Raw genomic sequence first — 13381 nt, forward strand, 5'->3', positions numbered from 1 at the left:
TAGAAGGCGCTCAACATGAGCTTGAAATTGCAAAAATATACGAGGAGCTTCTGTACGATCATGCATCAAATAGATCCACGAAAATTTACTGAAATCATCAATGAAGCTAATATAATATTTAAAACCCCCAACAAATGGAGGTGCAGGGCCCCAAACATTCGAAAAAATAAGTTACAAAGGTGACGAAGACCTATGAAAAGAACTAGTATATGGTAATTGATGACTTTTTGCTGACTGACACGCATTACAAACTGACAAAGATGACTCACTAGCACACGAAATATTATTGAGATGCAAAATTGATTTTACTACTTGAGATGAAGGATGCCCAAGAGGTGCATGCCATTGGGCGTGAGTAGTAGATCTGCTCACCAAGGCGTGCTTGAGATCATCGATCCTTTATAGAAGACTTTTTCTAGACCGTCGATCCTTTATAGAAAAATGCCAAGAATGGAATTCAAAAAATACATCATTATCACGAGAAAATTTATGAACGGAAAGAAGATGTTTGGAAATTTCAGGCACATGCAAAATATTACGCAATGCAAGAGGACGAGTAGCAGTATTAATTAGAGAATGACCAATATGCAAAACACGCAAACCTGCTCCATTGCCGACTTGAACTTGTTCACCTTCATGATAGCGTTCACGCACAGCGAGACGATCTAGGTCACTGGTGATATAATCCGTAGCGTCTGTGTCGTTGTACCAATTTGGGTCAATCTTGTAAGAGGAAGTAGCCGCCAGTGCCGTAGGAGGAGCAGAAGAAGGTTCATCTTGATAGGACTCATCCATCCTATGCCAGCAGCGGATAGCAGTATGCCCCACTTTGCCGCAGATCTGGCAGGAAGGACGAGTAGAAGGGCCACGGCGATTACCAGCAGGACAAGAGGGTGCATAACCTTGAGAACGACCACGACCACGATCCCTACGCCTACGATTCTTCTACTGACCACCACGACCAGCATAATTGGCAGAAGATCTAAGATTTAACTGAAGTTCAGCCTGGTGTTGTAGTTGGCGAGCTTCATACGTCATTAAATGTGCAAACACATCATCAAGCGTGAGGGATTCACTCTTGGTAGTCATTAAGGTGACGAAGGGATCATAGTCAGGGCCAAGACCAGCGAGAAGATACGCGATCACATCATCATCCTGCAAGGCAGAACCGGCGGCGGCCAGCTCGGTGGCTAGCCCTTTGATCTTGCAAAAATAATTTGCAGCAGGTTGATCTCGTTTCTTGGACGTGGCGAGCTCAACATGAATCTGAGTAGTGCTAGCACGATTTGACGACGAAAACATCCGTTGCAGGGTATCCCACGCCTCCTTGGACGTAGTAGCGGCAACCACATCGTGAAGAATCTCCTCAGACATGGAGGAGAGAAGACCGCTAAGAACCTGTTGATCCTGATCATACCACTGATTATAGACCGGATTAGAGACCAACTTAGTACTAGTCGCAGTTGAGGAAAGGACCAACTTGGCAGGTGTGGCATTGGTGCCATCGAGGTAGCCCATAAGCTTCGTACTCCGTGGGTAGGGGAGGAGCTGGGTGCGCCATATGATGAAGTTGTTTTTGGTTAGACGAATTGTGACAGCATGGTGTAGAGGGATTGAGCCAAAGGTCGCCATGGTAGTTGAGACGGTGTTGGAGATGGTGGATGGAGAGGAGGAGGAAGACATGGTAGACATTTAAAAAAGAAACCTTTGGCTCTGATACCATGTTAGGTTGAATGGCTCAATGACCTGACCTAGGGTCACGATCTCATGTATTTATAGATGTGCATAATGAAGATTACATTCTAAATCATAGATTTAGTAACAAACCATCAAATCATATATTTGGTAACAAAACTATGAATAGATTTGGAAACAAACCAATTAATCATAGATTTGGTAACAAACTAGTAAATCACTGAATTATATTACTATACACAAATATGATCTATTCTACGATATAGAACATATTTTCAATTATTACAATTTAACCCCTTTAACTTTTTTTATTAACCAATTAGTCCCAAATGAATTTTTGTTTATCATCTAAATTAAATTTTAGTTAAAATTATAAGTTTATTTCTAAAGATTACTAATTTATTAAATAATTCATTTTTTTTTCTTCATTTTAACTTAGAAATTAAATTTATAATTTTAACTATAAAATCCTTTTAAAAAATCAATTAAATAATGTTTTAAATTAAAAGTATCCATTCCACGTGGTGAACACTTGAAATGAATCTCGTCCACATGTGATACCAACAAGAAAAAGTGCTAATAATTAACGGAATTTATTTTTTATTTTTTTATTTTTGTATGAATTTACGAATTTGTCCTCCTTCACCATTAATTGGCTTCATGTCTCTTCCTTGTAGGGTATACATCTAACCCGACAACTTGACAACCCAGACCAAGCCAACCCGAATTATAGGGATTGAGTAGGGTTAGTTGAGTCATTTTTTCTGAACCCAAAGTGACTCGGTTCGATTTCCGATTCATAGAATAAAAAACTCAAGTTAGACTCGAAACCGAATAAAACTTATAAATAACATTAAGAACTTTTTGTTTGAGTGGCAATCCAAGTTTACTAAAATATTCCACGCTCAAGTTTGACTTTTTAAAGTTAGCAACCGGAGAACTCAACCCGAAAATAGAAGATTGGGTTGTGAAAATTTTCGGGTCAAGTTGAGTTGGGTTACCAATTCAACCAACCCGAGCTTTTGGTTGGGTCAAAAAAAATCTCTCAACCCAATCCGAACCATTTTTTATAGTATTTTATTATTACGACACAAATAAAAAGGAAGGTTTTGACACGTGCGACGCACGTAGATGAGTTGTAAAAAAGTCCCACAAAAAGGTATATATATATAAATAAAGGAAGAAAAAGAAAAAGAAAAAGAAAACTGCCACGTGGAAAACTCTAGTGGAATAGAAAAATAAAGAAAAGAAATTTTTGTCACGTGGCAAATTATAATTAGACCACGTAGTTAGTTACGTGTAAAAAAACAAAAAAAAAAGAAGAAAAAATATGGGGAAAAAATAGAAAATGAAGGCAATCAATTCTCTGACTATAATTGTAAAAAGATTTTATTTTATTTTATTTTTTATTTTTATTTTTTTTTTGTCTACAACTACCTAATTGTCTTTAATTTAGTCTCAAATGGTGAATATATACGATAAAGTTTAATCGTAGTCTATTACTAAAGAGTGCGATTATGGTATCGAACAATACGCTCGCGGCCGTTGGTCGAACTTCTCCATTTGGGTTACGCTTCGTGGGCTTGGGCCATCCACACATTGGGCGTCTAGTGTCATGCTTGTGGGGCTAGGTTGTTCATGCTTCATTGACTTGGAGGCATCTGAACTTTCGTAGTCGTGGGCTTTTGCTTTTGTGTGGACTAGTGACTTTGGGTATGTAATAACTTACTTTTCGAGGAACTCGAGCCACAAACTGTTTCTCATTGACGTGGAATAGTCAAAATTGTATAAAATTTAAAATATTTAAACACGTGCTTGCATATATGAAATAAAATTTTTAGTAGTAATAAAAACTTCAAAAGTACAATGTTACAAGTTTAGACTATTTAAAGGATACGAAATATATGAATTAAAAGACAAAGTACGAAAGAAAATTTAGATTTAGATATGACGTGTCTCTCTTTAGATAATAGTCCACGTGAGTCTCTATCTCTTTGATTCTTCCAACTTTCGATAGCTCCCAGTCTCTTCTACAAACTTGTAGTGCTCGTCACAGTGAAGAAAATGGTTCAGGTTTCGTTAAAACCCATGGAGAAATGAGAGAGTTATCGTCGATGGAAGTTCTAAGAAATCCACAAAACTCTTATCCTCATCGACGTCTTTGGATCATAACTTTTCTCCACGTTTTCGATATTATGTTCTTTCTTGAAGCTCTTTGATATGTAAATCAACGGAACGGATTACCTTGATGATCAAGATCAAGAGTAAAGAAAACTTGTTTATAAACTCGTGATTCGAATTATTCCACAAGAGGTTTGATCAATACCACTGACTCTAGCATGCAAGATCTAAACACAAGAATTTGAAGAAAGAAAAAATTAGCCCTCAACAAAACTAAAATAGAAATTTTATTCTTAATTCCAAAATCTGATGTCTCTGACCAAACAAAATAAGACAGTTTTACAACTTTAACCTATGTGATACATAACTCCCAAATTAAATGGGCAAGAAATACCCGTAACCTCCCTATTAAAATGACTAGTTAACGATGGAATATGGTAACCTAAGTGAGTTATAATATAACTCTTATATTTAAAACTAACATAAACAAATAGTTAAAATTGTTAAATTATAATTAGATAGTGCAATGAATGAGATTTGGAATTTAGTTCATAAATTCAGTTGAGTTCATTAAATACAATTTAAAGTATATTTAATTCATCTCTTTCTTGAAACTCAACTTTGCACCATATATAAGAGAGGTCTCCAATGTCTTCTAGAATTTTCTTTGATAAGCTCACCATAGCTTGAATATAAGTGTATAAGGTTTGTTGTGGATTCTTGGTTCTCGTCCTTGCAATTAGACCTTGAGGTATGGAAATTTCTTGGTCATAGTTCATATCACTCTTACTTAGGTCTCCCTCAATGGAACTCCCTAATCGATGCGTTGAATTACTTAAGGAATCGCCACGGATTTGAGCTCGAGCATTTGTTAGTGGCTATGGGTTTATCTTTGAGTTTTCTTGTGGTTCTTCTTTCGAAGCCCAAACCTGACCCAAAACTTCTTTTCGATCACAACCCTCGATTTCCACTTCTTCGATGACGTTCAACGACAACGATTCAATGGTGATCTACGACTAAGAAAGCTTCTTAAAACAAAATATTAACTATATACATTTATTTTTATTAATTTTTTTAAAATTAGGATTATTGAAAATTTCAAAGCTTAAAAAAAAAATATATATATATATATATATATATATATATATATATATATATATATATATATATATATTATAAAAATGCAAAATTTAGGAATAATTTTTTTTTTATTAAATAAAATATTCTAATAAAAAGAGTAAAATTTTTGAAAATTATGTCCTGTATAGACGTTAGTTGTCTTGTCAAATATTAATATTCTCAATTAACAAATTTATAAGAAACGACCAATTTACGATCAATGATAATAATATAATAACGGTATAATATATACCGTTAATTCATTAAAATATATATTCCGACAATTTTCCACTTCATTAAAGCTGGTTAGACATGTATTAGACATGTATTATGTTCTCTCACTTACCCTAGAGAAGAAGAACAGAAATGTAAAGTCATAAAGAAAACAGAATTAGAAATACAATTCCTGATTTGATTCCACTTTAAATCCCTTTATTTATTTCCCCGCCAAAGTACACTACAATGTAAATAGAACAGGAAATTTAAAACGGCCTAAAATTCCGCCGCCGGTGGCCGACGCCGTCGAAGAGGGCCGTGAGGGGTGGTGGGGGGGGGAAGGGGATTTATTTCATTTTCTGAGATCAATCATGGCGGCCGCCATTGCCATTGATGAAGGCAGCAAGCTTTCTGACGAAATCCACCGCCACGTCGGTCGTTGGGTTGAACAAATGGAACACGTGGCCTTCGCCTTTTGTCTCCACGACCTCGACGGTGCCACCCCATCCCGATTTCTTCAAACACTCACTGTAAAACCATCCTCTGTTCTTCAGAGCATCCTTCTCCGCCACATAAACCACCACTCTCTCCGCCGCCAGCTGTCCCAATTTCGGGTCATATTCCGGGTTCACAATCGAGTCATCTAACCCGCTAATTGTAGGGCAAGTCACATACCACAATTTCTCCATAAAGTGTCTTTCCTCCGGTCTCAGCTTCTCTTCATCTCCGACCAATTTACCTCCCCAGAAATAAGGATGAACCAAAATCAATCCCTTCAGATTCAACCCGGGAATCCCCTCCGACCCGACCCGAACCGCCAAGTGATGAACAATGTTAGCTCCAGCGCTATCTCCAGCAAAATAAACCCGATCCAAATCCACGATTCCATTCAGCCACTCCTCCGGCCCGTTTCCATCGGAATGGGCAGCGACCCATTTCAGAGCGGCCCATGAATCTTCATAAGCAATCGGAAGAGGGTGCTCCGGAGCAAGGCGGTAGTCAACAGAGACGGCGACAACGTTGGCTTCAGCAGATAAGGACTTGACGTGGCGGTCGTAGAAAGGGGAGAATGCCGATTCGATGCAGAAGCCACCGCCGTGGACGTAAACGAGAACAGGAAGCTTCTGGGGTTGTGCGGTGGCGGTGGCGGGTTTGGGCCTGTAAATCCGAACAGAGACAGCGGTTTCCGGGGAGATGACGACGTCTTTGGAATCGACGCCGGTAAGGGGATCCGGAGAAGGAGGTATTACATCGTTGCCGAGGAACCTGTGGACGGTACCGTCTTTGTAAACGATAAACAAAGGGGAAAAGTTGTGGGCAATTTCGGTGGAATCCATGGAAAGGAGAAATAAGCGGCGGATGAACAGAACGATACTCAACAAAATTCCTCACTCTGTTTTGACAAGAAATGTGTAATTCGTGAACTTTAAAAAAGCTGTGTGGTTCGGATAAATGATTGGCGGCGGGCGCCCTCATCTTTTTACTGTACACTCATTACCATATATATATATACATCTTTTTACTCTACACTCATTACCAAATATATAAATATACCATATATATATGGTAATGAGTGTACAGTAAAAAGATGAGGGCGTCCGCAGCCAATCATTTATCCTAGCCACAGAGTTTCATGTTCCCAGTTTTTTTTTTTAAGGTTTTATTTATCTACCTCTATAATTAATTAGAATATAATTTTAGATTAAATATATTAAAAATTTACAAATAAATACAAATCAATCTATAATTATTTAAAAAAAAAATCAATACAATCCAAAATTATAACATATAGCATATTTCAACCTTATCATAAAACTAGAGAAAATTAAAACAAATATAGACATTTATTGAGAATGGGTTAAACTAACAAAATAAAATAAAAATAATAATAATAATAATAATATTAAATATATTGAATTGGTTAAACTAACAAAAATAATAATAATACTAATAATAATAATAAAATTAAATAAACCATAAAAATGATTAGTTTAAATGTATTATTTTATATATAAAAATATTTTAATTGAAATAGGCTTATTTATGCTCGACTAGTCTTAAACTATTAAAAAAATAAAAATATATATAAATTGTGATATATACAAATAGCTTTATATATATATATATATATATATATATATATATATATATAACATTTGTCTGAGCTCGAATTGAATCGGTACGGCTTTGGGTTCGTGGGCAAAACTTTCGAGTTGATTCGAACCAAATAAAAATATATAAAATATATTATGAACCCAAAGGTTTTGCCCACGAACTCGAAACCGAACCGATTTAGTTTGGGCTCAGAATCCAACCCTACCTGAAATACTAATCCAACCCAACTCAACCCTTATAGTTCGGGATGGGTTGATTCGGGTTGTTGGGTTGTCGAGTTATTGGATTCTCCTAAGATTTTAAAACCTCTCATACATTTTAAAATCTCAAGGGAAGCTTGGATCATTACACTGAAACTTCAAGTTAATTGGATGGGTAGCTCCAACAACTTGAAATTCATAATACAACCTAACACTTTAATGGTTGGTTTTTTTTTTTTTTTTTAATTACATTAATGGGTATTAAAAACCTTACTAGACTACTCCATGCCATGCAAATGGTTTCCATTAATGATGCATTATTTCTTTTAATGTGTCTTATTAAATTTAAAATTCTTAATTACTTTCTTGCTCTAAGTTTGTGGCATCACTGTGTATGCATACCTTAAATACATACATACATACATATATATATATATATATATACATACACACATATACATACGGAAACTTATAATAAATATTTAAAATAAGACTATAATCTTACCTATTTTAGTCGAAACAAAATAAAGATAACATAGTCTTTGAATAAAGAATAAATTACATTAAAACACCTATCAACCACTCATGAAACTTTACGTGTTCTACTGACTTATCTTGACTTTCATGATCTTTTTAGCGTTCACCGTCCTTCATGCATGGGAGTTTTACCTTTACATGAAAAATATAAGGGTAACATGTGATTTCAATATTTTAAGACATATTGTTGGAGTTAGTAATACAACCCACTCTTAGGGTTAATAATACAATCACACACATAACATGATTTGGGACCTATTCTTTTAAAGTCGTAACGTGGCCTCAGACTCTTTCCAGTTTCGGGCAAGGTTGAATATGTGATACTTCCCTACATACGGCCCATGTACGTGCACATAGACCCAATAGGAGGGCTCGTATACATACTTATTAAGTTTGTCTTGGTTAGACACAACGCATTACATGTCGCCGAATGCCATAGAAAAAAAATGCCCACATGATATCATGACGTATGCAACCGTACGAACATAACATAACGGAAAAGTATCCCAATATGTATGACATGCATACATGCATGAGGTCCCCATGATTTACATTCATGACAATTAATATCATTCCCTTTCTCCTCTTCATCCAATAACATATACATAAATGTATTATGTATACATGACAATCATCATAGTATCCATCATATAACTTCACATGGTAAGACATAACATGACATATATAGCATTTCATTTCATCCATGATATAGTGTAATGAATGTCACATGCATACATTAAATAACATCATATGACAATATAAAGAGTTCATAACCATAGTATAAAATAATTTGGTGCATGTAGGGGTCACAAGGCATGCACCAGCATATATCATTCAATTATCTAACTCAAATCATAAAGTCACTTACTTTATTAGCTTAAGTGGGTGTCATTGTTTCTATCGTTTTGACCACTTAGACACCATACCCTTAAGTTTTCCTTATCTCAAAGACTATTCCATATGGATATCAAGTGAACAAAGACTATTCAACGAGCAATAATGACCTATCAAGTGAATAATTGTATTCACTTTCGGGCTATCAAGCAACAATGAGCTAACGACCCAAATCCATCGCTAACAGATATTGTCGTATTGGACTTTCCCTTACGAACTTTCCCTCAAGGCTTTAAAACGTGCCTCCTAAGAGAAGGTTTCCACACATGTTTTGTTCTCCTCCCCAACCAATGTGGGACATCACATTATACCTTTGCCTCGAGTTTATATGGAAGAATAAATGAAGACACTGTTGGATATGACCCGAGGAGTGGTCTTTTAGAACAAAGAAACCTTAAGCATTTAAGCTTTTCAATTCTCTTTGTGTTGTTAAAAGAGACTATGTCGTACCATATTCAAAAAGACAAACTTTTTCGACCTATCACATCTTAAAAGACCCGTCATCAATTCGTGTTACAATTCATTCAAAAGTCATGCGATTATTGTCGAAGAAGTCTAATTCAAAAACAAACCCCAACCATATTAATTTTAAGATTAACTTAGTTTTATCCTAATCTAAGTTTATGAAACAGGCTAATTTTTCCATCAAATCAACGGCCTTTTCACACTCCGGCATCTTCAAATGAAACACATGATCCTCTCCGCCGTGCTCCACCGTCTCCACCGCCCCCTTCCACCCGCTGCTCTTCAAATCCTCATCGTAATTCCTCCCTCCGAACTTCAGAGAATCTTTCTCTGCCAGAAAGATCTTCACTCTCCGACAAGGCAACGTGGCCAGATCCTGTGCGGTGGGTCTCAGCCAAGTGGTGTCCGAACACAGATACTTCCACAGCCTGTCCTCCGCCCCGTCGCCAAAGAATGGGTGAATCAAAGCCAATGCCACCACCTTTACTCTGCCCAGCTGCTCTGCTGATGATCCTGCTCGAACAGCCAAGTGATGGCAGATGTTGGCGCCCGCACTGTCGCCAGCTAAACAGATCCGGTCCAAATCTGCGTGCTCATTTAGCCACGGCTCTGGACCATCCCTGTTGGCGCACAAGGTTTTGAACCCAAACTAAAAATGTTAACACAATCCTCGCACCAATAAAAAAATATTAATATATATATCAACAAATATCTAAATATTTGTTAAAGTATTTGCTTTCTTAAGGAAGTTTTTCATATCCTTCTACTTTATTTAGATAAGTTAAAAAAAAAATTTAAAATTGAAATCAGCCTCACCTGTTCACATGGGCCGCGATCCACCGTAAAGCATCCCAACAATCGTCATAGCAGGCGGGGATTGGATTCTCCGGCGCGAGGCGGTACTCGACGGAAACAGCGACGGCGTTGGCCTTAGCAGCGAGAGAACCCACGTGGCTATGGTACTGCAAATTAAAAGCCGATTCGAAGCAGAAAGCTCCGCCGTGGACGTACAACAGAAGGGGCAACTTCTGATTGAGATCTACGGCGGAGGGGATGAAAATACGCACCGAAAGGGCGGAATCCACGGAGATCGTGACATCCTTTGCTCGGAAAGCGGAGTTGGGGTCGTCGGCGCAGGCGGGGACTATGTCGGAGGTGACTTGGAGTCGTTGGATGCGGCCGTTTTTGTAGATTCTTAAGAAGGGAAAGAACTCGTCGGCTACGTCGTTTGTTGAAGAAGCCATTGATGAGCAGAAAATGAATGGCGGTTCAAAGTTGGGAAGTTCTGCTCCACCGAGGATTTCGACAATTATGACTAGAAAACTAATTTTATTTATAGAAAATTCTGAAAGAAGATGGAGTGGAAGGTTTGGTTGCAGTTGCATGAGGATGAGTATTCCCACTTGTTAAGTTTGGTCCCAACAATAACGACTTTAATTTTATGTGGACAATTTTAATCGGATTCAAAATTGGATTATTTTTTCAAACGACATTGATAGAATGTGGTGTGTTAACAAATATTATATTTTTTTAAAGGTCGTTGTAGTATAGTGGTGAGTATTTCTGCATGTCACCTAATCGGTTTGGTTTGAGTTCAAGTTTTGACCTCACAGCGGTAGTTTGATGAAATTCGAAACTAGATTGCTTTTTTTTTAAAAGGGTCGTTGTAGTACAAGAGTGAGTATTCCCGCCTGTCACTCTGTCACGCTCGTGGTTTGGTTTGAGTTTGGGTTTGACCACTATGGTAGTTTGATAAAATTCGGAACTCGATTGTTTTTTTTTTTCCTCTAAAAAGGAGTTTATAAAATATTGTATTAATAAATAATATATTTTTCAGTGGTCGTTGTAGTATAAGAGTGAGTATTCCCACACCTGGAGATCAATGGATTCGAAATTGGATTAGTTTTTCTAACGACGATTAATAAAATCTGGTGTGTTAACAAATATTATCTTATGTCATTATATGGACGGTTTTTTTTCATATCAAATTATAAACTTAATATTAAAAAATATATAATAAAAACAAAATTTCACGCTTTTATTTTTTATTTTTAGGTTATTGTTTTTATTTTTTAGATTTAAAACATATTTCTCAAGAAAACGACAACAGCAACAGCATATCGCTCAAACAAATGAAGCGCGTGGTCTTCCATTTCAGTTTCGACCAACTCTGCCGACCCTTCAAACTTACTCTCCCTTAATTCTGTGTGAAAAACACGCGCCGGGAATCAAGTTCGCCGCCGGTCACACCACAGCCTCCCTAGTCTCGGGTTGGCCCACGAGTACATCCTTGGATCCTCCAGACCCTTAGACGGATGCTCCAGGCCCAGCCCAATTATCTTCATACCCTTTGGCCCATTAAAAGATTTAGAGTCGTAAAAGTAAAGCTAGTAAAAAAATATATTATTATTAAATCGAGATTTTTTTTATTTATTATTTTTATAAATATTTTGGAAGTCAATATAAAAGTAAAACTATTATTCATCTAATTAAAATATATATCCTAAATTAAGATATTAGAAATTATAATTCTCTCATATCACGTGTGAACCAAAAAAAATTAAGAAAATAACGGAAAAGGATAGAAGGTCACGTGCCGATTCTTTGAGGTAGGCGGGAAAGTTTGAGAGGATTGAACGTTGACCTAGTTGCCGACAAGTCGTTGAGGGTTCACAAAATTCCAAAAGTACCCTCAACTTTGAGGAGTCAGAGTAACAAACTCGTCAAACCTTCCAACCTGGGCAGCCGCTTCTCTGTCATGCCTCTGTCAAATTTATGAAAGCTTTACACCACATTATGGTTAACTCTCCCAAACCATGGTTAATTATAATATTTAATTACTTTAAATGTCTTTTTTCTCCAATTTTAATTTTGTTCCATTATTTTAATTCTTGAATTTATTTGATTTCACTAGTTTTAAAACGTTAATTTTCATCTAAATAAATAAACAATATATATTATTATAATAAATATAACACCAGACATTTAAATCTTTAATCTAAAAAAATATTATATATTAATAATGTTGAGCTATGTTCATATTGAAAATTTAATATCAATATTTAACCGTATAACTAATTTCAAAGGGTCGGGTTTAAAACTCCAAATAACGATCGTGTTTAAAACCTAAATTCAAAGGGTCAGGTGGTACATGTAGCAGATTTTCTAAATAAAAAGGCCGTTCTCTAAGTTCATAAATTGAGAATTTAAAAAACAGAAAAGATTTCTAAAAGACCGAACGATTCCTTTTGAAGATTACAAACTCTTCGAAAACTATAGCTGCTTTGAATGAAAATTGAAGCAGTTTGAAGATTCGAAGATTTTAAGATAATTTAAAATTTTAATTTCGAGAACCAACGTTTTAAACTTGAGTAAAGGGTATGCTAATAATAAAAGTTCGAAATTAAAGTCGAGACAATGATTAGGAAAGAATAAGTCCGTTTTGTGTGGACCTTCAAAGTAATGGTCCAACGTTTAACATGGACGACGGCATCAACGCGTTGCTAAGTACGCTGTTACACGGAAAGGACATTTTTATATCCAAATCTTTAATTTATTACATTATACAAAATATAACCATAATAATAATAATAATAATAATAATAATAATTATAATAATAATAATAAGAGTGTATGAACATTCTATTAAGTAAATGAAGTTTGACTTTTATTATTTTTTTCTTTTTCAATTTTTATTATTTCGATAAATTTTAAAATTAATTCACACCGTCAAATTGGTTTATATAAACATTATTTTTAAAACAGCGTCTTTTTTTTTTTTTTTTGATGAATTATTATTATTATTATTATTCGACTAAATTAATATAAAAAAATATATTTATCTTAAAATAATTTTGAAATAATACCCTCAAAATTAAAAATTAGTTTTGGAGGAATGGTTAGAATATTTTATTTTAAAAATACTTAGAAGAATTTAAAATTTATTGTTTTGTTAATACATTTAGTTTTTTTTTTTTTTTTTTTTTTTTTTTTTTTTTTTTTTTTTTTTTTTTTTTTTT

General features: G+C 35.4%; 2 protein-coding genes and 1 non-coding gene across 4 annotated transcripts; all 3 read right to left on the reverse strand.

Annotated features, from left to right (window-relative positions):
* Nucleotides 1-1024: 1024 nt before the first annotated feature.
* Nucleotides 1025-1164, reverse strand: LOC111484622. The gene has a single exon (XR_002718548.1). It is a non-coding gene; the product is annotated as a small nucleolar RNA Z247 (small nucleolar RNA).
* Nucleotides 1165-5342: 4178 nt separating this feature from the next.
* On the reverse strand, nt 5343-6592 carry LOC111484271 (probable carboxylesterase 12). The gene has a single exon (XM_023130803.1). The coding sequence runs from the start codon at nt 6486-6488 to the stop codon at nt 5517-5519; it is 972 nt and encodes a 323-aa protein (XP_022986571.1). The 5' UTR covers nt 6489-6592; the 3' UTR covers nt 5343-5516.
* A 2805-nt stretch (nt 6593-9397) lies between these two features.
* On the reverse strand, nt 9398-10657 carry LOC111484278 (probable carboxylesterase 12). Of its 2 annotated transcripts, XM_023130810.1 has the most exons (3): nt 10179-10657; nt 9507-9982; nt 9398-9440 (listed from the first exon to the last, which is right to left on the reverse strand). In XM_023130810.1, exons 1-2 carry the CDS (start codon nt 10604-10606, stop codon nt 9508-9510), a joined length of 903 nt encoding a protein of 300 aa, XP_022986578.1. In that variant the 5' UTR covers nt 10607-10657; the 3' UTR covers nt 9398-9440; nt 9507. The 2 variants fall into 2 exon arrangements, with proteins under 2 accessions (XP_022986578.1, XP_022986577.1); XM_023130809.1 differs by having other exon boundaries at nt 9398-9982.
* Between the last annotated feature and the right edge of the window lie 2724 nt (nt 10658-13381).

Source organism: Cucurbita maxima, unplaced genomic scaffold, assembly GCF_002738345.1.
Source record: "Cucurbita maxima cultivar Rimu unplaced genomic scaffold, Cmax_1.0 Cma_Scf00009, whole genome shotgun sequence".
Classification (NCBI taxonomy): domain Eukaryota; kingdom Viridiplantae; phylum Streptophyta; class Magnoliopsida; order Cucurbitales; family Cucurbitaceae; genus Cucurbita; species Cucurbita maxima.

Coding starts and splice junctions, on each gene's coding strand:
- LOC111484271 (XM_023130803.1), bottom strand. CDS start 6,488: ATGGATTCCACCGAAATTGCCCACAACTTTTCCCCTTTGTTTATCGTT.
- LOC111484278 (XM_023130810.1), bottom strand. CDS start 10,606: ATGGCTTCTTCAACAAACGACGTAGCCGACGAGTTCTTTCCCTTCTTA. Junction 9,983..10,178: donor ATCGCGGCCCATGTGAACAG/GTGAGGCTGATT, acceptor GTGCGCCAACAG/GGATGGTCCAGAGCCGTGGC.